At 50.1% G+C, this 25,826-nt stretch overlaps 1 protein-coding gene across 1 annotated transcript in view; it reads right to left on the bottom strand.

The window, feature by feature from the left end:
- Nucleotides 1–240: 240 nt before the first annotated feature.
- The window catches only part of ALPK2 (alpha kinase 2), a 123,711-nt gene continuing 98,125 nt past the window's right edge, over nt 241–25,826 (bottom strand). Inside the window, exons 10-14 of the mRNA XM_039230535.1 lie at nt 23,302–23,576; nt 21,765–21,853; nt 15,706–15,923; nt 10,222–10,270; nt 241–991 (exon numbers count right to left, since the gene is read on the bottom strand). Coding sequence (XP_039086466.1) covers nt 763–991; nt 10,222–10,270; nt 15,706–15,923; nt 21,765–21,853; nt 23,302–23,576 — 860 coding nt within the window. The 3' untranslated portion in view covers nt 241–762. The remainder of the gene's footprint in view (nt 992–10,221; nt 10,271–15,705; nt 15,924–21,764; nt 21,854–23,301; nt 23,577–25,826) is intronic.

Genomic DNA, 25,826 nt, shown 5'->3' with positions numbered 1-25,826 from the left:
CAACGTGGGTCAGCCCTGGGGTTACAGAACGTAAAGTCGTGATCGAACCGAGGCTGTGATGTAAGAATGCGGAGAGAACATGGATGCAAATATTTCGTGCTCCAGTAAACTGATTAGGAAATGACCAAATTACTAATCTGGGGGGAATGTGAAATAGGGGTCAAATTCTAAAGAACAAGTGTCTGTGCTAATCTCTGCATCTCACACTTTTTGTGTAAGTACGAATTTAATTACACAGAGAATTACAGCCGGATGTGTGAATAATGAGGGAAATGGCCTTATGCTTGGAAGCCACCTCTGGCAACAACAGCACATTCAACACTAGCGAGACAACTTGACCCAGTGAAGGAATTCACGTTTTCTGTTTATACAGCAGTTGGAGGCATCTAGAAATCCCAAGGTTAGGAATGGGGGTGGGGGGGGGTGGAGGCTGTGGACAGACCCTGCTCAGCACCAAGACCCTGACAACATGACCGCGTGCAAACACACAAATAGACAAATAACGTGAAGTTGATAAAAAAAAAAAGATGGACTGTCTTTGGGAGTGACAGCTGATTCCGTCTCTCCGTACATCTGGTCACAAATCCTGCTCTGAGATCATCTCAGGGAGGACAGCAGGTGATGAGTTTGGAAGCAGCGTGGGGCACAGGCAGCCGGAAATAGGACTGTCACCGCTTCTCTGTGGGCTACGTGTTCTCTCTTGAGTGTTTCCAGACTCTGTGTGTCCACAAGACTATGCGCTGCTGGGTGCTGGCCCTTAGCTCACATGGGCCGCGAGGTTTTCTTTTCCGCTGGGCTCCCGGGCGCCATCTTCTTTACAGCTGTGGAGTTTGGCTGAACTCTGCTTTTACTGACAGTTGGCTTCTTCTGTTTCTGGCTGTTGTTTTGAAGTGACTTCAGCCCCAGCATTTTACAATACTTGTTACACTGGTGCAGTGCTTTAAACTGATCGATGAAGGTCATGGAACAGTTGCCTTTGAATCCTTTGTACCTGTGGGTTTGGGGAGAAGGACACACACTTCTTACAAACAGGACACCTCACCAGCTTTGACAGAGGAAACTAACGGTAGGTGAAAAGTACGTTGATTCCTCCAGAGGCAAGGGTGGCCGAATGTTTGCCCCAACTATGCACAGGAAAAACTAAGCCTGTGGGATTAGGTAAAGACAAAGGTCCCCTGGCATGCCCACATCAGATCAAAGGCCTGTGATTATTCGAATGTTCTAGATGCTTACGGTTCCAATGAAACAGCACACTCTTGGCCTTTTTCTTTTAGTCATAGTGACTAGTGCTGGACCATCGTGATAAAAATTAGATCTCTTGGTAGTTTGAAAGCCACTCCAACCTGCCCATAGGTTCTGAATAAAACAAGACTATAACGTTGGGGCTGGAAGACATTATTTAGTTTAGACCTTTTTTTATTGTTCTTATTTATTTTTGAGAGAGAGACAGAGAAGCAGAGGACCTAAAGCAGGCTCTGCACTGACAGCAGGAAGCCCGATGCGGGACTTGAACTCATGATGCATGAGATCATGCCCTGAGCTGGAGTTGGACGCTTAACCGACTGAGCCACCCAGGCCCTCCTAGTTCAGACCTTTCAATTTAGAGTTTAAGGAATTTAGGCCGAGAGGTTCTGTCACCAGCCGAGAAAACAAAGCAAGTTGGTGCAAGAGCCAAGATTAGGATGCAATCCCCTGAGTCTTTCTCCTAGAGAAGACCACGGGTGTGTCACCCACCTGCTCCCCAGCAGGAGGAGAATGCGGGCCTTTGTCACTGGGGGGCTGACCTGCCTGGGGGTGGTCTCAGCATTGGGACATTTAACCCTCAAACTGTAAGTGACTGTTTTCACATCCCAATCATGGAAGGTTATAGTGTCTTCCTTGACGGGCCGGGTCTCCAGGCGCCCAATCCCCCCATCCACCTGCAGATGAACAAGACCCACCACGGAAGCTAATAGGCTGTTCAGAGGATGAATCTAGGGGTTCACGCACCTTGATGCACCCAGCTCAGCGCATGACACGAGGTATGATTCAGTTAACATGGCCACGTTACTCTCATGACCAGTATCATCATGGTACATCCTGTGGAAGGGATGTGGAAGCCGAGACTGAAGGATGAGGAGGGGAAATGGGGCGGTGGGGGTGAGGCTGGCACACAGAACCATCGGCATAATTTGTGAGGCCCCTGGACAAAATGAAACCATGGGCTTCTCATTCAAAAATCATGGAGACTTTTGAGCCCCCAATGGTGGGGTCCGCGTTCGACAGAGGCCCTTCTGAGCGCAGGGCCCTTTACGTGGCGGGCCCTGCTGGGTGGGGGAGAGCTCTGGCCACGGCTGATTCATGGGACAAACAAGAGATCCAGCCTCTTTCATTTGCTGGGAGAAACCACAAAGGTCAAGGAAACGTGGAGTGAATGGGGACGGAGACTGTGTGCCTTTCTCCATGAAATCCGCGCCGGGTTTGAAGCTCTTAGGGGACTGGAATTCTCCTTTCATCTCCTGAACCACAGCATCAGGCTGCAGCTCTGTCTTGACAAGTTCCTTACAAATCCAGCCTGCTCCCTCCTCCTCCTCCTCCTCCTCCTCCTCCCTGAGGGGCTGCTCTTCCCAGACCCCCTCTGGAAGCCCACAGTCCATTTGCTTGTGCAAACTGCCTGGGTTTCTAAAAGCCGAGCTCCCTCCCTAAAGAAGAAGTCAGCTCAAGACAGGAGTTGAATCCAGCAGGGTAGGAAAAGTTTCCGCTGCCAACCACGTCATCTTTACGTCTCTGTCTTCTGTAGGATGCGGCCGGAAAGGCTGAAATGTCAGCCCCGCTGCGTGTCTCTGGTGCCTGAGTGCTCTGGGCGGGACGCGAGGTCGCGTGGGCCTGGGCTTCTCAGACTCGATGGAAAGCCCAACCCCGTCCTTCCGGTGGAGGGAGGCCTCGCTCCTCAGACAAACTACGAAGGTCACGGCCAGGGGCAGCCTCCCTGTTGAAGCACCCTGGAACATCACGGTCATGTGTCTCAGGCTGCCTTGAGGCTTTTAAACATTCAGACAACATCTAGTCTCTACAGGGAAAAATCACTAATTCACGCTGGGACCTCCCAGAAAATTCGATTGTTGCTTCTTAAGCACTGCCCGGCAGCCGACAAGCATGTAATGCCGGTACGAAGTGAGCCCTTTTATGATGGTTCCCATGCTCTGTGGACAAAGAAGGCAGACTTCCCGGCAGCCCAGCAGGGTCTGCCCTCTTCGCTAGCCCCTGAGAGCCCAGACCTCTTCCCGGAAATCTGGCACCTTCTTTTCCTCTATGTCCCTTTCTTTAGAGTCATGGAAAGCCAGAGTAGGGCAGCAGGCACTGGGGCTGGATCTCACAACAGCCGCCCCAGGCAATGGTGAGGCTCTAGAGGGAAGGCTGCTCTGCTCAGTGGAGGAAGCCTTTCTCAGCCCCCCGCTCCCTGAAAGCCCCGGCTCAAGTGCATTTGTGTGGAGCCCTCCCTGACCCTGCCCCCACCACGAGAAGACAAACCTCCAATCTCTTCCCTCTATCTTTAGGAGAACTACACCCACTTCTCAGAATTCAGGGTGTGCCTCACCTCTCCGCACCACTGTGATGTCTCCCAGGATACCGCCTGATTCCCCACATACCTGTCCAGGGGAGGCTTTTCAATAAAGGCCAAGGAAACAAATGGATACCAGCCCCAACCTCAGAGCTACCTCGCCCTGGCCCACCCAGATCACCTTTCTGGACATCGCGGATTTGTCTGGCAGAGGGGCAAGCACCACAAAGGTTCAGAGGATGTCCTAAGTGGGGGCAGGGGTTCTGAGGAGAGATGAGGCCAGAGGACTCTTCTGGAAGGCCTCATGAGCCATGCTATGTAATTTTTCCCGCAGTTTGGCATTTCCCCAAATACTCCCATGAGAGGCTTTGAAATCAAAAACACTCCTGGGGCGTAAGTGCTGTGATGAACGCATATATAATCTTCCTACCTGCCCTTTGGGCCTTCACATCACGCACTGGCTCTTTAAACATCCCACGAAGCCTCACGCTAAAGAAACCTCCGACACTTATTCAACCAGGGTCTCCCAGGATTAAAAACAACACAAACATCCCTTCAAAAAGCGCTTCCATAAGAGTCACTGAGCTCCTCAGGGTGGGGGCGCTGTCATAATGTAACCAAACCTTGTTTTCCATACAAGTCGTATTCTGAGGTTGACTTGTGCGAGCTGACCTTCCTCCCTTTGGAGAGGCCATCTTTGCAGCCCTCCACCCCCAAACACCATGGAAACCGTGGTCCGGCCACCACCCCTATGGCTGTGGCTTCCCCGTGGCTGTCCTTGTGACCCCCCCACGCCCCCCCCCCAGATCGGGCAGTCCCCACACCACCCCCAGGGTAAGTCAGAGCCTCAACCACACATCACTCAAGTGGCTCCATATCCCTGAGAACCACCCCCCTCCCCCGTGCCTTCCCTTGGCTCGCAGCCCGAACTGCCCACTCTCCGCCCTGATGCCTCCTCTCCTCTGGCCCAGCCCCACCCCCCGTTTGAGCTACAGCAGGGGCTGCCTCCATGGAAACAGGCACTTCTCCAACTTCTGCCCAGGCTGACAAAAAGTGGAATCATGTAGAGAGGAGGACAAAAGCAGCCCACGAGTCTGGTTCTCTGGTTCTGCTGGAAGGAACATTCTAGAAGGCCTGCACGCTTGCACGGCTCCCGCTGTCTTGCTTCTGAAGGTGCGCCCACACTGTGAGGGGCTCTGTGCTATGAGCCCCGAGGAAGAGAGAGCAGGGCCAGGGCCCTGGGGAGGTCAGGGGGAGCCGAGGTCTGTCTGGAGACCAGGAGTCTCGTCCCCACGGAGGAGGAGGAAGCAGGAAACCGGGACACAGAGGCCAAGGAGGTGATGCTGGAGACAAGACAGCCGTAGAACAGGCAGTCTGAGTCACTCATCCTCCTAAGGCCCAGAGCCGGGCTTCCCAACGCCCGTCCCCCATTTTAGCTGCAGAGGGGGGAGCCCCTTAGGTCACGGGCTGGGCAGTTAAGGCAAAAGGGTGTCAAGGTTTCACCATCAGATGCCTGGGGCAGGAGGAGGGGGACGCGGAGGTCACATTTTCAGTGTGCTCAGGGTGGGGCAGCACTGACCGAGGGGCCTTCTTTGTGACAAGCCCGGAAACTTCTGTCTGGGCTACACACACACACACACACACACACACACACACACCACTCCTTTTTCTAGCTACCTTCTAGATGCTTCCGTGTCTTCCATTAACAACCTGGAGTCCGCGGCATCTTTGTCCACGCCCCCTCTTCAGTCCCGGTCACCCAGCTCCGCCATACTTTGCTCGGACCTTCCGAGCACAGATAGCTCCTTTCTGGACAGTTCTGGTCTTCCTCCAGCCCTAGCGTCTCGGGCTCTGGCGAATCCTCACCCTCTCGGCCCTCACCGCTTCCTCACCTTCCATTTCCCTCCTACTGTCTCCCAGGTTTGTCCTGCTGATCTCAGATCCAGCAATTTCTCCAGATGGTCTTTCAGTTCAGACTCGCCTCTGAGGCTGGATGACAAAGGACAAGGAGCCTGGCTGTGGGTCCCCAGGTCTGGGGGTGACTGGGCAGGGCGGGGTGGGGGTGGGGCTCATGCTGAGGCATGGGAAGAAACCCCCAGCTCCAACTGTACTGTCATTTGGAAGACTTTGGGCCGAGACCAAGAGGCTGCCTCACTATTCCCACTCCATGGAATGGGTATGTCCTTGCTGACTCCTGGGTCCAGGAGACTCTGAACGCACACCGAGAATGTTGCAAGTAGCACCAGCCTTGCCAAAATTGTGAGGAAAAAAGGTAAATGTTCCCTTCATGGGCCCCCAGACCTCCTTGACGGCCAAGACAGGCCAAGCAAACCAGCCGCTGGCCAACCAGCCGTACCCGCACGATGGCTTGATTGGATTAAAATGGAGTACAGACTGCCTTCCAGGGTAGATGACATGGGAGGCAGTGGAGGAAAGTGGATATTTAGGGGGTAAAGTGCCTTTCTCAGGTCCCTTAGACCTGAGAGACTGCCCTCTGAAGCCTGCACGGGCCAGCCAGCCAGAACGTGTGGGATCTGCAAGCACAGCGCTGCTGTGAGAAGCCCTTACGTGATGTTGGAAAATTCTGTTCCCGAGTCCCTTTGCTTCCTCCTCCCCTGGCAGATTCACGTGCTGCAATAGCTAGTCCTCCTGGAGTCACCGCACACACGCACGCGCACGCACACCAGGCACATGTGCACACGAGCCAGCTGTAGGGCTGGTATACCTTGACTACAGATCCTATTTCTTTCCACCTACGAGTTTGTGGTGCCCCTTTCTCTCCAGGTACGGTGGGGTCGCAGCCTTGTGACGACTGCCGCAGGCACACGGTGGGCAGTGCGGGCAGAGCCTTTTTTCTGGAACTCAGCCCGACTGTCTGTTTTCATCTTCCCTCTTTCCATGGCTTGCAGGATGAGAGGGGATCACAGTGACATACGTGGAGCCTGCTTTCTCCAGGCAACGGTCCTTCCCATGCTCCTGCCTGGGGATTTAAGTCCTTACCGCCTCATGTGTGGCCTTCTGCAGGGGAACAAGCCATTGGTCATTGTGTCCAGGGTCTCCTGAATTTGGCTTCCACGTCAGGGACACTGGACATCGGCACACATTTCAGGATAGCTAACTGGTGGTCACCCTGAGGAGTGTCCTTTGTCCTTTGTGACTTCGCACATCAAACCAATTTTGGTCCGATGCGCACTGACTGGGAAGAAATCTGCTCAGGGTGCTCTTTGTTTTACTTCAATCTGGCAACATAAAATGAGCTTTCTTTCTTTCTTTTCAGACTTTTATAAAGGGTTGAAAACGTGTTGGCTCTGGCGCCCTCTGGTGGCTAATAAGAATCATGGCATCTCCCCAGAAACGCAGCCCAGGCTGGCTGGGGAGGGGGGTATGTGTGTGCCGGACCCACCCTGACATGCACAGGTCTGCTCCCCTGCACACGCTGGTTGATGCTGGTTTTGATGTGGTTACGTTACATTTGTAAAGTCTCCAGTTACAGAATTAGGCGCTGTCCTAATTTCCCCCTTCGCAAAACTCTACATGACTAAGCAATTTCAAATGGGAAAAATGTTCAACTGTCCAGTGTCGGGGGTCTGTCTAGAAGATGGGTTACTAGGTGCCGTGACAGTGCCATCTGCCGCGCCTTATAACGTGAGGTTCTCGCACTCGCCACGGCTGAAAGGTTATGGGCACTGAGGTCCAGGTGATGTGTTTCAGACATATTCCCATCGCTGGCTCCCAGGAGGGATGGGACATACTTCTGCCTTAACGATCATACTACCAGGCAAGGTTGCGTTAAAATAAGTAAGTCATGGGGCACCGGGGTGGCTCAGGTGGTTGAGCGTCAGACTTCCGTTCAGATCACTGTCTCCCGATTTTTGAGTTGGAGCCGTGCATCGGGCTCTGTGCTGACAGCTCAGAGCCTGGAGCCTGCTTCAGATTCTGTGTCTCCCTCTCCCTCTGTCCCTCCCCTGCTTACAATCTGCCCCCTCTCTCTCTCAAAAATAAATAAACATTTAAAAAAAGTTTTTTTAAGAATCAAGAAAAGTGTGTACTGAGCCACCATCCGTCTCTCCTGCTCTCTGGGGGCCCCGCTGGCATCCGCGGTGCTCCCCAACCTCCTCTTCCTCCATTCGCTACCGCTTCCCACCTGGGTCCTTCTCAGCCTGTCTTCGAGCTGCTTCCAAATCGGAACCCTTGCCAAGTCTCCCCGTTCTGAGCTCCATTTTGCAGCTCTGGTTTCCACTGGAGCGGTTCTTCAATTGAATCTCAGCCCCAGACGTGGAGGGTCTGACCCTCTTCCTCAGGGCGCCTGACTTCCCGCAGGGCCAGGCATGCGAGCAGTCCGCCCCTCCCGCACCCCCTGCTCCTCGCTCAGAGGTAAGGAGGCTGGGCATGGCTGTTTGTTCTCAATCCACAGCACCGGGGTTCCCAGGGGCCCCCAAAGAGAACTCCCAACCACTCCCTACACTCCGATGGAGGGTCTCCCTTGGACCAGTTTCTGAAACTGGGCTTCTAAGAAACGTTTCCTTGGGGAAAAAGAAACTGTAGCCTAGGAAACGTTTAAGGAAAAGTTTGAGGAAAAACAATGATGTAACATCCCTTCTAAAGCTCTCAGACACTTTCAGAATTCTCTTCTCTCCCACCTCCTCCTCCATGACCCCCGGTTATGAGGGATAATATCGTAGGTAACACCGTATAGACATCATTTTTTCCCCTGGGCTCCAGCCATCAGGTTTTCAAATGGGTCTTGGGCGGGTCTCCCAGGCCAGATCAGTCACATTAGAGCACAAAGCCAACGGATCACATTGCTTTTTAAATTAGGAGAGGGGCGCCCAGGTGGCTTAGTGGGTTAAGCGTCTGACTTTCACTCAGGTCATGATCTCGCGGTTGGCGGGTTCAAGCCCCGCGTCAGGCTCTGTGCTGACTGCCAGCTCAGAGCCTGGAGCCTGTTTCAGAGTCTGTCACTCCCTCTCTCTCTGACCCTCCCCTTCTCATGCTGTCTCTCTCTCTCCTAGAAATAAATAAAACATTTAAAAAAAAATAAAAAAAATAAATTAGGAGAGAAATGTGCAGTGAGTTCCCGGAAACTGCTGAGATGCTTTTAAAAGATGTCTTAAATAATCATGCTCTTAAGCTGGTCTTTGTTTTGGAAACTTCTTTGTTTTGGTAGAAAGTCGTTCTAAAGATTGTTATGAAATTTGCCTACGCCGCTGTCAGGCTGGGGCAGGAGAGGGAAAGGAAACCATCGTTTATCACCGAGGTTTATCACGTGCATTCGAGCTTCAGGCCTGGATGTAGATTAATGGGGGGGGTGGGCGGGATCCTCAAGACAACCCTCTGTGTCCCCATCCTGTAGATCAGTGGCTTCCAGAATTTAAAGTCACGTGACCACAGAGCTGGTAGGATGAGAAGCCAGGATTCGAACCAGGTGAGCCTGACGCTGAATTTGCAGCGTCCCCCCCCCCCCCCCCGAGAACATGGGATGTGCTCTACGTGGGAAATGCTTCAGAGGTCCAGAGAAATCCTTCCTAAATAGCAACACCGTATAATTTATTTCTAAATGGGGAAGACTGCCCAGGAGACGTGACTAACTAGGCAGGTGCCAGGACAGCTGGCATCAAGATGGCACCATCCGAGGCCAACCAGGATGTGAGTCCCCTCATCCCAAGGGCCAGACGATGCCTATAATACAAGAAGCAACGCCACCGCTGGAAGAGTCAGAAGGAAATGGCATGAGCACGATTTGAACCCAAGTCTCTCTCCAAAACCCCTGTTCCCACCACCTCTTCTTCTGGGGTCGCACACCTGCCCTGTATTAGCACCTAGCTGTCTAACTAGAGCAACCTCACCATACCTGAGCAATCATAAAACCTAAGGCGTCCATCCCTTCTAGAAGCCATTTGCCCCTCTATTCCCTCATCACAGCCGGTGTTGGTGTGTGGGAACAGCAGGCGTGGGCCCAAACAGTGGCAGCTCCAACCCACAACTGTATTTTCACCAGGAACCACAAAGAGTCTGCTTTCTCCTCAGTGGTGGTCACGCGAAGCAGACAGAAGGCACGGTCGTTGGAGAGATGACCCAGTAAAATGCCACAGGGCCGTCCAGGCATATCCCACACCAGACAGAGCGATACCCTGCACTAAACTCATCACACAGTCAAACTACCTCGTCACAGCTGTCCCCTAGCCATGTGCTCCAGAAACACCGCCAGGAAAGTGTGGGAGTCGTCTGGAGGACTTTGGGGATATGAGGGGATGGGAATATATTAAAAATATGCAAATTGAATTCACTGCACTCAATCGCAAAAAAATTTTTTTTTTACGAGGCTTCTGATAGTGAAGATATCAAGGTAGAAAAATGGAATATTTGTCATTGAAAGAAATCCCAATAATGCTCGCCTGTTCCTCCCCCCTGACGGTCCCGTTAGTAATCAATCTCGAAGTGCATTTCCAGAACTCTTGTTTGTTTCAAAGTTAGGAAACAAATGTGTTTCCCTGCGAGAACAGAGTCCATAAATATTTTATGCAAGTGACAGAAACGAATTGAATTCATCCCAAGAACGTTCGTCATCCACTGTTAGGACAAGAAATCTACTTGCCCACATCAGCTTCCCAGCGTGGGTGCCGGGAAGGTGTTTGGAAGCCTGGGGTTGAAGGGCACGGGCTTGGTTTTATTCTACTCACCCTTTAGCCAGTGTTGCTATGCCAACGTCAGTTAGCTTCATTCCCACACCTGTAGGAAGAAAGAGCAGAGATGGAATTTGTGTTACACGGGGCTCCTCAGAAAGGACCGGCCATCTCTTCAGGGGCAACGGGGAGTGACAGCCTCACTGTCAAGTTCTTTCCTACATAAACACACTTTCCTCCTCGTTTCTATCAGTAGAGGTGGCTTTCTGTCGAGGCTGACAGCCTTTCGGACATACATCCGGCTTTGTGGGATAAGTTGTGTCTCATGGGAACCGAGGGTGGTGTCTACGGCTCCAGACAACCTGAGCCCCTTGGTAGCTGGTGGAGTGATGTCCTCTGTCCGCCCGGCTCACACCCTCTGCTGGAGGAGGGAGGCCGGTAGCGGTCTGGGTGACTCCGGCTTGTCATTTGTGCCAGGAGCTCTCCCCCCAGAAGTGCTCAGACGGGGGCTGCGGTCCGCTCCACTGCTCCACCGAAAGTGGAAGCCCGTACACAATGGCAGGTGGCGTGGGCATGGGCCGGGGTGGGTGAGGTCGGCGCTGAGAAAGTTCAAGGCGGTATTTGTTCAGTTCGAAGCCCAGCTCCAGACTCTCCATTTCCCATCTCTGTAAAGATGGTCTCCCAGCTGAGGACGGAAGGTTTTCTGGGTTGGCTTTTGGGCGGGGAAACGCTCCTGAGCTACGTGTAGACTTTTAACCACTGGTTTGGAGATGATGACGCATGTCACCCCTGGTCTAACCCTTTGACCCTTATCCTAACCTCTTCCATTCAGCCATTTTTGGTGGGGGGGGGGGGGGCTGCCAGCCCCAAACAACCCGAACAGCTACCTGGGCTTCCCGTCCGGGTTCGCCAAAGAGCCACCCTATCTCTGGTGGAACCCCCACCACCAGGAAGTCTCTTCGCTTCTGTTTCCAGCAGGAGCAGTTGACACAGTGGCTAAGGAACCAGGGAGACAAAGAAAATGGAAAATCCGACCGCCTTGCAGGGCGGGGAAGGGCAGAGGTTGCCATCACGTGGGGCAGCGGAGAAGAGCTGCCCTCTCGCCCTGCTGTCCGGCTGAATCTGCGTCCTTCACCTCTTGCAGGTCTGGAGGAAGACACCCCCTTCTGGTGCCCAGAGTGTGGACGGCCTCTGGCCTTTCCCGACTCTCCCCGCCAGACTGGGGACCAACTCAGCCGCACAAAAACCGGTCTGGGCTGTGGCCCAAGGAACAAGCCAGCATCTTCTCCGAAGCCAACCCCGAGGTTAGAGATGACGGCCACCTAGCTCCCTGGGTCTCAGCTCCTACAAGCGCTGTTTCCTGAGGTCCTGGAAGGGAAACCTAATGGGTTAATGCTCGGACGCAGTAGCATCTGCCTGGAGCGTGGCAAAAATACGGGCCCTGCTGCTTTTCAGGCGGGTTCGCCAGACAGAAGGAATGAGTTTTTTTCTGCAGTGCACCTGTGAGCTAAATCAGACACGGCGCTTTGGGGGAGCCAGCGAGCGATTTAAAAGGCTCTTTCACAGTTAGCGACTAATTCAGCTCATTCTTTCAAAGCTGTTAACAACTAGGACATATGCAGAAATGCTTCCCATAGCCTTTATCACAGGGACTGTGCTTTAAAAAAAAATAAATAAGTAAAGACATCTAATTGTAAAAACCCTCTTTGGACTTCTTGTTTTTGCGGAAAGCTGTATTTCAAAATCACAGCTCCGGGCTGCACGGTGGGCCAATTTTAAAGTCATTTGGCAAAAGGTCCTTGAACTTGGGCATGGGGTTTCCTGCCTCTTACAATCACCAGCTGTCACTTACAGTTTAGAAAAATCAAATATAATTTTGAAAAGGAAGCCTCTCTTTTGGTTTAATAATTTGCCACCAGCGTGTCTACAGGAAAATAATTTGAAGGCTAGTGTGCGGCTATTAAGTGGAGGTGGGGATAATAGGCATCTCCAGGTTGTTTCTGGTGGAAGGAAGGAAGTGGGCAGCCTCAGGAATTTGCTCTCCAGAACTTGAGTTCTTGGGTCTTTGGCAGTTGGTCCCAGCAGTGTGCAGATCCCAGGACCAAATCACAGGCGGGACTGTCACTCCCAAGCTTGCAGGACCCACCACAATCCTGGCAAGAAGCACGCGACACCAGGCAGGAGGTAGCCTTTAAGAGTCTAAAAGGTAACAGCTGAGTTTGGGTTTGTTTGGTTGTTTTTTTCCATCCTAATTCCAGCATCTCAATAAAATTATAAAACGCACAGGTTATTGAGAAAATGGATGTGCTGTCTTGTGCACAATGACGACGATGACGACAATAAAGAGATTTTCCCCAGAAGCAGAGAGTAAATAAACACTGTTATGATACACTGTGCCAACACATTAAACCACACATGTCACTTACAGAGAAATGTAACATTTCACTACACTTGTTTACCAGCGCCTGGAAGCGAAACTAGCTGTGCATGAAGCTCCAGGGTGTTGCTTTTCGGTAGAAGAGCTCTATTTATTGCAAAATTAACTCTGAAGGAGGAAAGATGGAGAGGCCATCCGGAATTGCACAGCCAGTGTCTAATTAGAATAGATAGCTGAGTATTCAGACCCTGTGTGGGCGTGTGGCAATGAAGCGTCTACACAAAGTGAGCAGATACCACTGCCTGCGATATGCAGATTGGCCCCATCTGCAACACTGTAACATTGCATTTCCCAGCTGGCCTTTAAGAAGTTCCTCCCTGGTAGCTTTAACATCAGGAGACCCTTGGAAATCGCTTGCAAATTGGCAAATTTGTGGTTTAGTGGAAAGGGCTTGGGTTTTGGAGTCGGAAATCACAGGGGTAGAGTCGTGGACCCCTCTGCTTCTTAGTTGAGTGACAGCAGGCAACTAAAGCCCTGTCTCTGAGCCTCTGTTTTCTCGTCTGCAAAATGGAATTGTAATGTACCTTGCAGGGTCATTATGAAGATGATACAAAAATCAGCGGAAAAAAAGAGAACATACAAAAACTGCTGAGATCCAAGTAAGGTACGTAGTCTGGTTAATTATATTATGCCGGTGTGAGTCTCCTGGTTTTGACAGTGAACCTGAGTCATGGAAGACATTAACAGCAGGTGAAGCGGGGACACGGGGAACTCTGAGCATTTTTGCAACTTCTTATGTCTCTGGTTATTTCAAAATAAAAAGTTTAAAAAAATGGGGAACACTTATAACGCGGCAGTGCTGTGCCAAATGTTTACTATTCTATTTAATGCTCACAAAACCCCACATGTAAAGTGCTAAGGCACAGGGAGAGGTAGGTAATCTGCCCAAGGCTAAGAGCGAGAGAGCGATGGGAACAGAACCCAGAGGCCGTCTCGCTCTTCAGCCCCTGCTCCAGACAGAGCTTGAGATCTCGTAGGTGACCATGGCTGACCTACAGCGGACATGAAATTATAATTCAGATTCTTTTTCACAGCAATATTATTTGAAAAGGAAGAGGAAAAGGAAACCCCCTGTGGTAGAAGCCGTGTGTGCTCCACCCATTGCCCTCACCCTAACCGTTTCCGTGCACACCGGCCCCACCTCCCTGAGCCACCAGCATTTCTTGGCCTGAGAACTTTCTCTGATCACAGGAGCCTGCTTTGCTCAACTCTGCTTGTCCATGCGCAGGGGTAAGGGCAGAGGAATGAACACCCCTACCAGGACTAGCTACAGGCAGTGGGTGTATAAATGCCCCTGCTCCCTCACTCCTTGGGTGCGATAATTCTGAAAGCGTGCTCTGCACAGGCTCCCAGTGTCTTGGAGCAGGCATAAGCCTCCGTACCCCACAGCGGGGACTGGCTGTATTATAAGGTACCCTACTGGCCACCTCCCACAGCTGCCTGTCACATGCCTGCTCTCTCCTAGGTGTTTCCTGGGATCCCTTCCCAAACATTAGTATCTGAACATTGGTGTGCAGTGAAGGATTAATCTTACCTAAATACAGGTCCAATCCTTGCCCAACTCCTGAGAGGTAACCCCTAAAAATATGGCACCCCTCTTGGGGGACCCCAGACTGCAACTAGGCTCAAGGCTGTCTCTATGGGTAAACTGATTGTGATACCCGATTTCATACGACGAATGCACTCCCATCAATTTGCATATAAATTGAAAATGCTGTAAATAGCCAGGGGAGCTTGAAATCCAGAGCAACCATGAAAGATCTTTTCACCTACTAAGAATGAATTATCAGGCTCCTGGGTGGCTCAGTCGGTTAAGCCTCCAATTCCTGACTTCGGCTTGGGTCATGATCTCACAGCTCAGGAGTTCAAGCCCTGCATGGGGGCTCTTCCCTAACAGGGCACAACTTGCTTGGGATTCTGTCTCCCTTCCTCTCTGCCCCTCCCCCACTCGCTGTCTATCTGTCTCATAATAAAGATTTTAAATATTTTTAAAAAGGAACGAATTATGACATCTTAATGTATCTTTCAGAACAGCTAGATTTTCATTTATATTTCTGAACTGCACCTGTTGAGGACATAACAAGACCAATCTTCAGTTACCTGTGCTAACAGGAGAGCATTATTGGCATGAATTAAAATGTACTCTGTTGCTACATTTGGCTGGTAGACTCCCATGTCAGACTCCCTTGTCAGACCTTGTTGTTGGTTTTTTTTTAATGTTTATTTTGAGAGACAAGTGAGGGAGGGGCAGAGAGAGAGGGAGACAGAGGATCTGAAGCAGGCTCAAGGCTCTGAGCTGTCAGCACAGAGCCTGATGTGGGGCTTGAACTCACAGACTGCGAGATCATGACCTGAGCTGAAGTCGGATGATGAACCAACTGAGCCACCCAGGAGCTGACACCCACCCCCCCATCAGACCTTGTTTCTTTTTTTTTTAAAGGTTTTTTTTTTAATGTTTTTTATTTATTTCTAGGAGAGAGAGAGAGAGAGACAGCGTGAGCAGGGGAGGGTCAGAGAGAGAGGGAGTCACAGACTGAAACAGGCTCCAGGCTCTGAACTGGCAGTCAGCACAGAGCCCGACGCGGGGCTCAAACCCACGAACCGCGAGATCATGACGTAAGCGAAAGTCGGACGCTTAACCGACTAAGCCACCCAGGCACTCCATTTAGATATAATTCTTGATGTTCACTTGGATAGAATGAAGTTTACAAATGTAGTATAAATTTGTCTCAGCACTATTAACAAGTTCTTGGTTTCTAAAACATCCCTCCTCCCCCAAAGCACTAATTTTGCGGATACTATTTGNGTCACAGACTGAAACAGGCTCCAGGCTCTGAACTGGCAGTCAGCACAGAGCCCGATGCGGGGCTCGAACCCACGAACCGCGAGATCATGACCTAAGCGAAAGTCGGACGCTTAACCGACTAAGCCACCCAGGCGCCCCCAGACCTTGTTTCTGATGAGACATTAGTAACACCCTCTGCTGGTGAAGATGCTTAAAGGCATCCAGCAGACACCCGCCCCACCCCGCACCCCCACCCACATCCCCAGAACATCCCAGGCCCCCAGCATCCCCCGAGCCCGGGGCAGGCTGCTGTCCTCACCCTGCATGTCTGTGACCAGGAGGCAGCCGCTTGTCCTCTGGTACACCCAGTGCTGGAAGGTGCAACACTTCTGGCCGGCCTCGGATTCTCTTCTCCGGAAGTTTATTTCCTTCCCGTCCCTGATGGAATACTTCACAAATTCTCCAATTAGTTCCTCCTCCACCGTGGCGTAAGGGATTTTGTTCTCCGGTCGGTGGATAAGAAAAATAGGGATTATCCTGGAAGGGGAGACAGCATGGGCTCACGTCACGTTCTCAGGTGGGAAGAGACACAGGGCGTCCTGTCTTCACTGGGGGGAGCAGATTGCTGCAGAACCGACCCCGGACTAGACGTAGGCGACCCCTCACCACAATGATCGTCCAAGAAAGGTAGATTTCTGTTTCTCACTTGTTCCTATAGTTGGTCAGAAATGCCTCTTTGGGGTGGAGTTTAATCGCCCCTGGACAGCTGAGCGCTTTCATCACAGCCACATCTCAGCGTCCCAGCGGCCATGTGTCCCTCCGTCACAGCTCCTGTTTCCTTCCTCCCTTCCATTCAGTGAGCAAGTACTTATTCAGTGGTTTCTAGGTCAGACAGTCTTCCAGATGCTGTTCCAGAAGACAGTGAAGAACCCAGAGGCTCTGCTCTCAAGGATCTTACACTTACATGAAGGAGACAGACAGCAAACAAGGAAATGTAGAGTGTTATGTGCTACGTGAAAAAACAAAGCAGCGAAAAAGCACTGGGTAGCGCAGGGGTCAGGGAGAGGCTGCTATTTGACTGAGGGAGATCAGAGAAGCCTTGGTAAGAAAGACCGTTTGAGGAGGGGGCCACTTGTGGGGAAGAGCACTGGGTGTTATACAGAAACCAACTTGACAATAAACTCTTTGTAAAAAAAAAAAAAAAAAAAAAGACTGTTTGAACAGAGACTTGTAGGAAGGGAGCTAGGGAGCCCTGAGGGTATCTATGGGAAGAGCATTCTAGGTAGAAGGAACAATAAAGGGAAAAGGCGCTGGGGCAGGAGCATTCTGGGTGTGTTCCAAGAACAGCAAGGGGCCAGCGTGTGGCTGGAATAGAGTGAGCGAGGGGAGGTGGTAGTGGGTGAGAGGGGGCGGGGAGGGAATAGGAATATGAAGCAGACCTTGTGGGGTCTGGACGGCCATTTGAAAAACACTCCCCTTTATATTGCTTTGGATGAGGAGCGCCTGGAGGGTTTTGGACAAAAGACTGCCATTGTCACCCATCTGTGTTGCAGATGACCCTGCCACTCCGTGTAGACGGGACTGTGCAGGATCAAGGGCGGAAGCCGGGAGGCCGGTGAGGAGGCTGCGCAGACCTGATGGCAGCTTCGGCGGGGGAGTGAGCAGATCCTGAACTGTGGTTGGCAGCGCAGTCCGTTCACTGCCACCCCACTGCCACCCGCCCCCCACCATGACGGTTTCACACCTGCTCTCCTCTCCCCCACCTGCCCGCACCCCCCCAACCCCACTTCCAGCTGATGACCTTCCTTCCTGTTTTATTGTGAAGACTGCACCGGCAAGCAGATTGCTGCTGAGAGCTGCATGGCTCCACCTTCCAGGGCTGAGCCCGTATGGTCCCCCTTGGGTCCCCTCACCGCCCCCACTGCGGACGAAGCCTCATTGCTCACACCCGAACGGCTTCTTCCGCTGGTGTCCTGGATCTGCCCACCCCCTCTGGTGCTCCAGGGTATTGCTCTAAGCATTCCCCACCCTCGTCCATCACGTTTTCCTCCACAGGGTCACTGCCAGTGGCTTAGCAGCGTGCTGAGGCGTATGTAGAGCCCATGACCTATTCAACTATGGACTCACAGTTTACATCAAAACCCAGATCAGTTGCAGACTTGCCGTCTGCCATCCGTCCCCTCCCTTCCCCTCTTGAGCCCTCTCAGACGCTTTCCCACTAAGGAAGCTTCCGTCAAGGCCACCAAGCAGCACCGTGTTGCGGAGTCTAACATCTCTTCTCAGCCCTCCTCTGACTTGCTCTCGGTGGCTCTGAACACAGCTGATCTCTCAAAGTCCCTTCCCACGGCTTCCAGAAACTCCCTTTCTCTTGGTTTTCTTCCTGCTTCACTGCTTACTGTTTCCCTGTCTCCTTCGCTGGCTCCTCGCTTCTCCCCAACCTCTGGGCTCCCCTGGGACAGCTCTTCTCTCCCTGCCCTCACTGGCTAGTGGCCTCCTTGCTTGAAATGCGATCTAGATGTCGACAATTTCCACAGTGAAGTCTCCATCCAGACCTCTCGCCTGAGTTCCCGGCTCACACTTCCAGCCTCCTCCTCTCTGTCTCCAATCCATGTCTAACAGGTATCTCAGATCTAACACAGCCCACACGGAACTTCTCATGCGCCCCAAACTCCCACCTCGGTGGCTGGAGACTTAGCCTCCTTTTCTTTTTATTCGACAAACATCTACTACTGAACAGCTTGTGCCGGAATCTCAAAAAACTCACCAGGAGAGCGAACATGAAAGAGACACAGTCCCTGCTTTGCAAGGCCAACCGGTGGTGGTGCGCAGCGGAGAAGCATCCCGTCCCCAGCTCTTAACTAATGAAGACAGGCGGCAGGCTTTCCAGGAGCGGAGTGGCGGGACCCGAGTTGTAAAGACTCAGTAGAAATAAGCCGATAGGAGGCGAAGGGGAGGAGCCTTCCTGTCCCCCACATCTCAGTAACTCCGTGTCCCTCCTGCTCACTCATACACGCACAGAAGCCGATCTGAGTACCCCCTCCTGGTCCCCCCTTCACCCCACCCTGCCTGAGCTGAAGCTTCCCTGCCCCTTCTCCCTGATTCCACCCCAGGGATGCACAGCGGGCCCCTGACGCGCCCCCAACACAGCTACTCTGCGCTGAGCAGGATGTGAAGTCACAACTGGCCATTCCCATTCATCACCGAGCAAGGAATAAATGGTATCGGAGTTTGTGGGAGGATGTGCCTGAATTCGCCTCTGCTCCTACTCACTGCAGAGTGGCTGTGTGCACCACAGGGTCCGCAAACCATTGCCTGGGGGCCAAATCCGGTCCGATGCCTGTTTACAGCCCACAAGCCAAGAATGGTTTTCACACGTGAATATTTGCAATTGATTGGATCAGAGGGGAACACTAACTCTGAACCCCAAGTGTAAGCAAAGTTACTTTAAAAATTTAGCAAAATGGGGTGCCTGGGTGGCTCTATTTGTTAGGCATCTGACTTTGGCTCAGGTCACAATCTCACAGTTTATGGGTTCAAGCCCCGCATGGGGCTCTGCTGCCAGCTCAGACCTTAGAGCCTGCTTTGGATCCTGTGTCTCCCTCTCTCTCTGCCCCTCCCCTGCGCGCGCGCTCTCTCTCTCTCAAAATAAGTAAACATAAAATTTTTTTTAAGTTAGCAAAATGTTACTTAAAAAAAGAATCCCAGAGGTGTGTGGGTGGCTAGGCTTCTGACTCCGGCTCAGGTCATGATCTCATGGTTGGTGAGTTCGAGCCCCACATCAGGTTCTGTGCTGAAAGCTCAGAGCCAGGAGCTTCCTTTGGATTCTGTCTCCTCTCTCTCTATCCTTCCCCCACCTATCCTCTGTCTCTCTCTCAAAACAAAATAAACATTAAAAAAATTTTAAAAAAGAGTTTCATTCTTCTCATTAGTAAACTTATATACTAAGAAATTGTATTCAGTTATTGTATTTTGAAAATTATCAGCAAAGATTTGTAGATATTGGTTTTCTTTCTTGTTACACAAGTGTCTACATAATGGCTTCTATTTTGACTACTGGCCCACAAAGCCTAAAATAGTTATTATCTGGCTCTTTACAGAGAACATCTGCCAATACTGAGTCTCAAGTTTTGTCTTCTATTGGTTACTATCACCTTAACTCTTCATTTCCTTTCTCTGCCCCAAGGCTACGAACATGGTCACATCTCCTCATCTTAAAAACTACCATCATTGCCTTCCATTGATGGGTCTTGGCCCTCACATTTCATTTCCCTTCCCTGACTTCCTTCATTTCTGTCACCGCTTGAAAGAGTGGACTCCATTTGTATCCATGGCCTCAATTCCAATGGACTCTTTGACACATCACCCCTCATTTTACAAAAGTCCTGCCTGCTAAGGTCACTCATTCTGATGGCTTTTAGTTTTCTAAATTAAAAATCTTGGACTTAATATTCAACCTCCTCTCTCTTCTTGTTCCCTATATCAAGTTTTGTTTAATTGCACCTACTTACAGAATATCCCAAGAGCCCGTTCTCTCCTCTCAACCTTCATCATGGCCAGTGGTCAATTTCTACTACCACTGCCCCTTCCTGGGCTGTAACAACACCTATCCGACTGGCCTCACCACATCCAGCCTCTGGACCTCCTCTTTCACGGGCCTCTTCTTCTGGGGACTAACCCTGATGTCCCTGCCATTGTCCTGTCCCCCATGTTCACTGCCACCACCAGGTAGAACCATCTTGGTGGTCCCTGCACACTGGAGCATCATGAGGCTGATAAGCGTCTGAATCCTCCCGCCTCAACACATACACAATCACACTCACTGTCCCATCTCCTCTAAAATCTGCTTGCGTTCATCTTTTCTAATATGGTTTCAAGTGTAGAGGCCTTTGAGAAGGCAGTGAGTGTGTGTGTGTCTGTGCGTGCGTGCATGTGCGTGTGTGTGTGTGTGTTCTGGCATTGAATTGTCTGATTTGGATTCAATGAACACGGAACCAGGAGCACATGCCTCTGTGAGGACCCCGATCCTTCCATATGTTGTTAATATTCATGGGTTCATAAAATTCTTCCACTGTATGAAAGGGAAAGGCATTGACATAACAAAATGTCCTAATCTATCTTCAGGCCAATGGCACATTTGTGGGGGTACTGATGATGCCAATTAGCCTCTGTGTCCCTCACATGCGCAGGCCCTTTCTAAGACCCTACACCAGCCTTTATTGTTCATAATTTTGTGTTGTTTTCTTTAGAAAGCCTCCAAACTGTGCGGTCAAGCCATACAAAACCAGAGGACTCTGTGCATTGTGGACAGTTCACTCAGTTGACCTTGAGAAGAATTCTGGGGTTATAGACTATAAAAGGGGGCTGGAGAAGACAGAATGCACACGCTCCTATAACACAAAACTATAACTCACTCCAGATTGCTGTCTGAGTGGATTTAACAGAAAAGCAGTTGTGGATTTTCTTTGCATTATGTTAATTTTTCTTGAATTTGCTGAGAAATGTTTGCATGGTAAGTAAGCATGTTAAGCATCTCTTGGCAAAGAGCAGAAAGGATTAGACTTTATACATGATATGCCCAAAGCACCACCTCAGGGAGAATATTTTCGCCCGTTGTGAGTTCACAGGGTCAATGCAAGCAACGATTTCCACCTTCTTTCCTCTCCCAGTTTCTACTGATAGATAAATGACTGTCTTGTCTGAAATTTCCATCGTGCCCTGGCATAGCTCTTTCTCTTCCCACTTAAACATGCACATATGATCCCAACCAGATAAACACACAAGTAACCACAAGCACTAGACACCCAGAAATCTGCATGAGTCAGTAAATATTTAGCCAATGAGTGGATAAAAGCAATCACTGTAATTTATCTCTGTAGGGTTCCAGGAAATGGGCACTACATTCCTACACTCCTGATGCCCAGTTCACACTTCACGGACACAGCGCCATATTTTATTTTCATCATAGGATAATTGTTTTGTGATATTCTTGTGTTCCATGAAGAAGATACTCTTTCTTTTGTATTTAACATGATACATTTATCAAATTCATTTTCTATTTATGTCAAATTCTTTTCTATTTAATATGACACATTGATCAAATTCATCCATCCATCCATCTACCCATCCTTCCATCCATCTGTCCGTCCATCTGTCCATCCATCCATACATTGATTTAAAGATATTTATCAAGTATCTCTCTGTAACCCTCTGGCAACCTAGAGAGGAACAGGATAGCAGCCCAGTGTGTCCTCATGGCTTCCAGACAGAAAGACCAGGTGAAATGCTTGTCCCACTAATCCTTCTCACCCTCTCATCCCTCCAGGGTCTCCAAGTCCCCAACAGACCCGGGTGATAATACAAGAGACAGTAAACACTCACTCTGGCACTTCTCCAAAGCCTTCTAGAGGCTGCGCCTCAGCAGCATAGATCTTGGCATAGTGTCTGGCAGTATTTTGGACATAGCATTCCTACATCACCCAAACACATGGGAAAAGACAAGTGATTAGAAAAATTCAGAGTTGCCAGTAAAGCTAATCAGATTTCCCAATATGGGTCAAGCCAATGGATCCCCAAACCCATCCCCGGGTTGGGGGCACAGAAGCAACAATTATTGCAAACTTGAGTTGTCCACCTGCAGAGAACTCTGAGACCTGAAGGAACTATCCAGGTAAAGCTCAAGTAGGTCTCTAGGACCAGGCATCCTGAACGATAACATTTCTAGAATGTGCATGGCTGAAATTCATCCTGGGCTAAGGGGACTGGCCCCATGGCGGGATGTCAGGTACAGAGTGGGGTGTGCTGAGCTCTCCCATCTGAAGCTCTTCTTCAAAGGTAGAATTAGAGTTGTGGGTAGTGAACATCTCGACAACACTGTTGGCTTTTAGGAAAAGCAAACCGGATTCTACTTTCTACTCAGTAGGGCCTTTCCAAGAGGGGGTGTGGATGCTGGGGGCTTTCCCTGACCATACCAGATGGTACTTGAGATGGAAAAAATATGTAGTGAAAGAAAAGACGAAAGAACAGTTGACTCAGAGGAAGGAATACAGTTGGCAAAACTCTATGCTCAAAAGAGGGGCTGCCTTCATGAGCACCAAGTCCCACCGGACATCACTGCATCTGAGACCATCATGGATGGCTGGTGCATGACTGCACCCAAGAGATTCACTGATGTATAACCTACTCATTTTATGGGTAATAATTTTAGAAGGGTGCCTAGTGTGAAAGAACTAGACCCAGCTGTCCTGAAAGCTAGGCCACTGCTGGTGTTAAGAGTGAAATACACAGACCAAAGGGGGAGACAGGGAGGGAAGCCCATGTTCTCTTCTTGTCTCAAGGTTCTGTGACTCAATAACATAGGGAGGTGGTGCTTAGCTAGAGCCTTGGATCAATCTCTCTTCATAGTTGATAGGCTAACATTGACCCAAACTCAGGAAGGCAAGAAACAGGACAAATGATGCCCCTTCTGAATATAGCCCAGCCCCTTCCATGAACTGAAACAAGAATCCAGAAACTACACCCTTGGGGATGCTTGGGAATCCTGGCACCCCCGTAGCTCGGAACCCCCACCTTCCATATCATCCTGTGTCCAAGAGGACTCAAGCCTTCAAGGACCTCATGGGGCTTCCTAGAAACAGAAATGATCCCAGCCCAGGTCAGAACTGGTGAGGGGCATCCAGACACAGGCTGAGTCCCCTGTGGCTGGCATGAAGGGAAGAAATTACCCCAAGAACCTAGACGTGATTCCCAGCATTGGGGCTTAATCCAGTGGCTCCCTTACAGCCACACCCCAGAGGGAGAGAGACACTCTCTTGGAAGTCTTGGAGACCCTCCCAACAATTCGGAGTCTGACTTTCATCTCAGGCTATCATGGGTCCCCCTCATACCTCATGTGACTCTGTAGAGCAGGTGGACCCACCTGGGCAGCGAGTTTGTAGTTCCTCTGGATGAGCTCATCGTTGTTTCTGGTCCCGTAGGCAACAGCGTTGTGCACCTTGAGCACGCAGGCGTGGCCGGGCTGGAAGACAGGCATGAGGCCCTGCATCACTTTGCTGCGGAAGGCTTTTCGGTGGACGCCTTCTCCAAAGTGCAGCTCCTCTGTGGCAATCTGACCTCGCAGGTGGTCCCCAAAGTAGCTGTCACTGAGGAAGTCTTCTCTGAAGATGAGTTGGCTGAATTCAATCTCTTCACATCCTAGAACACACCTCACCTTTAGTTGGACAGAATGTCCACCCCACCCCACCCCCATCCTGCTCCTTGGTTCATGGATGTTCCCACACAGGGACAAGAACAAGGATGGCCTGTAGAACCCGGAGGGGAGATCACACGGAATTCCCAACAGAGAGAGGCACAGCTCAAAGATGAGACTGGGGGGAATGAATCCTCAAGGAGGATGTTGGAAGATCGGTGTGAATCAGTGAATCAGAAGAGAGGGGAGATAACTGGTGAGGGTAAAACTTGGGAGAGACCAGGAAAAGAAATTTAGACAGATCTGGAAAACACAGACAGAACCACGAAAGGAAACTAAAGGCAAGGTGAAGTATGGAGGAGGAAAGAGAAACCGACGACAAGACATGATAGCTCAGTGTTTCTCAGCATGGCTGCCCTGTGAAAGGAGTCTTTTTTTTTTTAATTTTTAATGTTTTATTTATTTCTGAAAGAGAGAGAGACAGCATGAGCAGGGGAGGGTCAGAAAGAGAGGGAGACACAGAATCAGAAACAGGCTCCAGGCTCTGAGCTGGCAGTCAGCACAGAGCTCGATGCGGGGCTTGAACCCACGAACCCGTGAGATCACGCCCTGAGCTGAAGTCGGATGCTTAACTGACTGAGCCACCCAGGCGCCCCGAAAGGAGTCTTTACATAATCCCACAGAGGTACTGTAAACCTGTTTATGTACTATGTGTACATCTTTACTTCACATACAATCAGAGTAAGTTTTTTTGCCTCGTCAAGGACCAATTTTTGTCTTCTTGGGGGCAGTACTACTTCCCCATACTGAGGTCTGTGGTAGATATAAGAAATAGGTGGGCAAGGACAAAACAGTTATAAAGAGCCTCCTCTGAAGAGACACTGAAAAAAAAAAGGCTAATTATTTTGGATTTATTTGTAAAAGGAAAAGTCAAATTATTTTTTTCTAGCACCAAGATTTTTCATAGCTGATTCTCCATGTTTCAGGTGACCATGGATGCAATCGGAAGGTTCCCTTCTAACCTGGAGATGAACAGGTCAGCTTTCTGATGGGCTGAGAGAAGAGGAGATTGCTTTCAATATAATCAGTTTGTTCAGATTTCTTTAATGCCCTTCAATTCCCAAAGTCGACGGAAGCTGACATCTTTCAGAATGTTTAAAAGAAGAAAGAAATCACGGGTCGTGTGAAAATCTCACTTCACATTTCTATTTAGACTGTTTAGAGAAACAGTTTTCTCTGCTTTTAAAAATATTTTCAGGTCATGTGTTTTAAGAGCAGCCTGTGACTGAAGTTAGCGGCTGAAGGTACACAGAGATTAAAATTATTCTTCAAGAGTATTGATGAACAAATAGGCCTCATTATTGGCAGAAAGAAAGAGAGGGAGGGGGACTCAGAAAAAGTGCTGGGGGTGCCTGGGTGGCTTCGTGGATTGAGTGTCAGACTATTGATTTCTGCTTGGGTCATGATCCCGGGGTCATGGGATTGAGTCCCATGTTGGGCTCTGTGCTGAGTATAGAGCCTACTTAGGATCCTCTCCCTCTCTCTCTCTCAAAGAAAACATAGAAAAGTGCTGACAGAGCCTGTGGAAAGAGAGCAAGATCCTCCAGGATTTCACAACGGAGAGAGTGAGCCTCAGGCCAAGTAGCCTGTCCTGGGTTTCTAGAGAGTTCTATGTAGGAAGCAGGGAACAGGCAGGCAACTGAGACACTGTCTCAGACAAATTTAAAAAAATTTTTTAATGTTTATTTGTTTTTGAGAGAGAGACACAGAGACAGAGACAGAGTGTGAGCAGGGGAGGGGCAGAGAGAGAGGGAGACACAGAATCTGAAGCAGGCTCCAGGCTCCGAGCTGTCAGCACAGAGCCCGATGCGGGGCTTGAACTCACGACCCATGAGATCATGACCTGAGTCGAAGTCAGATCCTTAACTGACTCAGCTCCCCAGGTGCCCCCCACCCCCGGCAACTTTTAAAGAGATTGGTGTATCATAGATTTCATCCTTAGTAACAGAACCAGAAAAAAAATTAATTTACAGTATAGAGTATTTGTTTTTTTTAGTTAAATTTAAAAATTGGATCACTTCAAAGAAGGGATGCTTTTTTATAACCCAAATCTCAATTCTAGTCACACGGTTGATTTCATTTTAACAATTTGGCCCCTAACACCACTTAAAGAATACAGGAAGTGTTTTATGGATACACACCAGAGCCCAATAAATATGAGCTATATTTACCCCTTTCTGTGTTCCTTCAAATTC

The sequence above is a fragment of the Hyaena hyaena genome, unplaced genomic scaffold, assembly GCF_003009895.1.
Source record: "Hyaena hyaena isolate Hyena2069 unplaced genomic scaffold, ASM300989v1 scaffold_47, whole genome shotgun sequence".
Classification (NCBI taxonomy): domain Eukaryota; kingdom Metazoa; phylum Chordata; class Mammalia; order Carnivora; family Hyaenidae; genus Hyaena; species Hyaena hyaena.
This window is presented reverse-complemented; position numbering and strand designations above follow the sequence as displayed.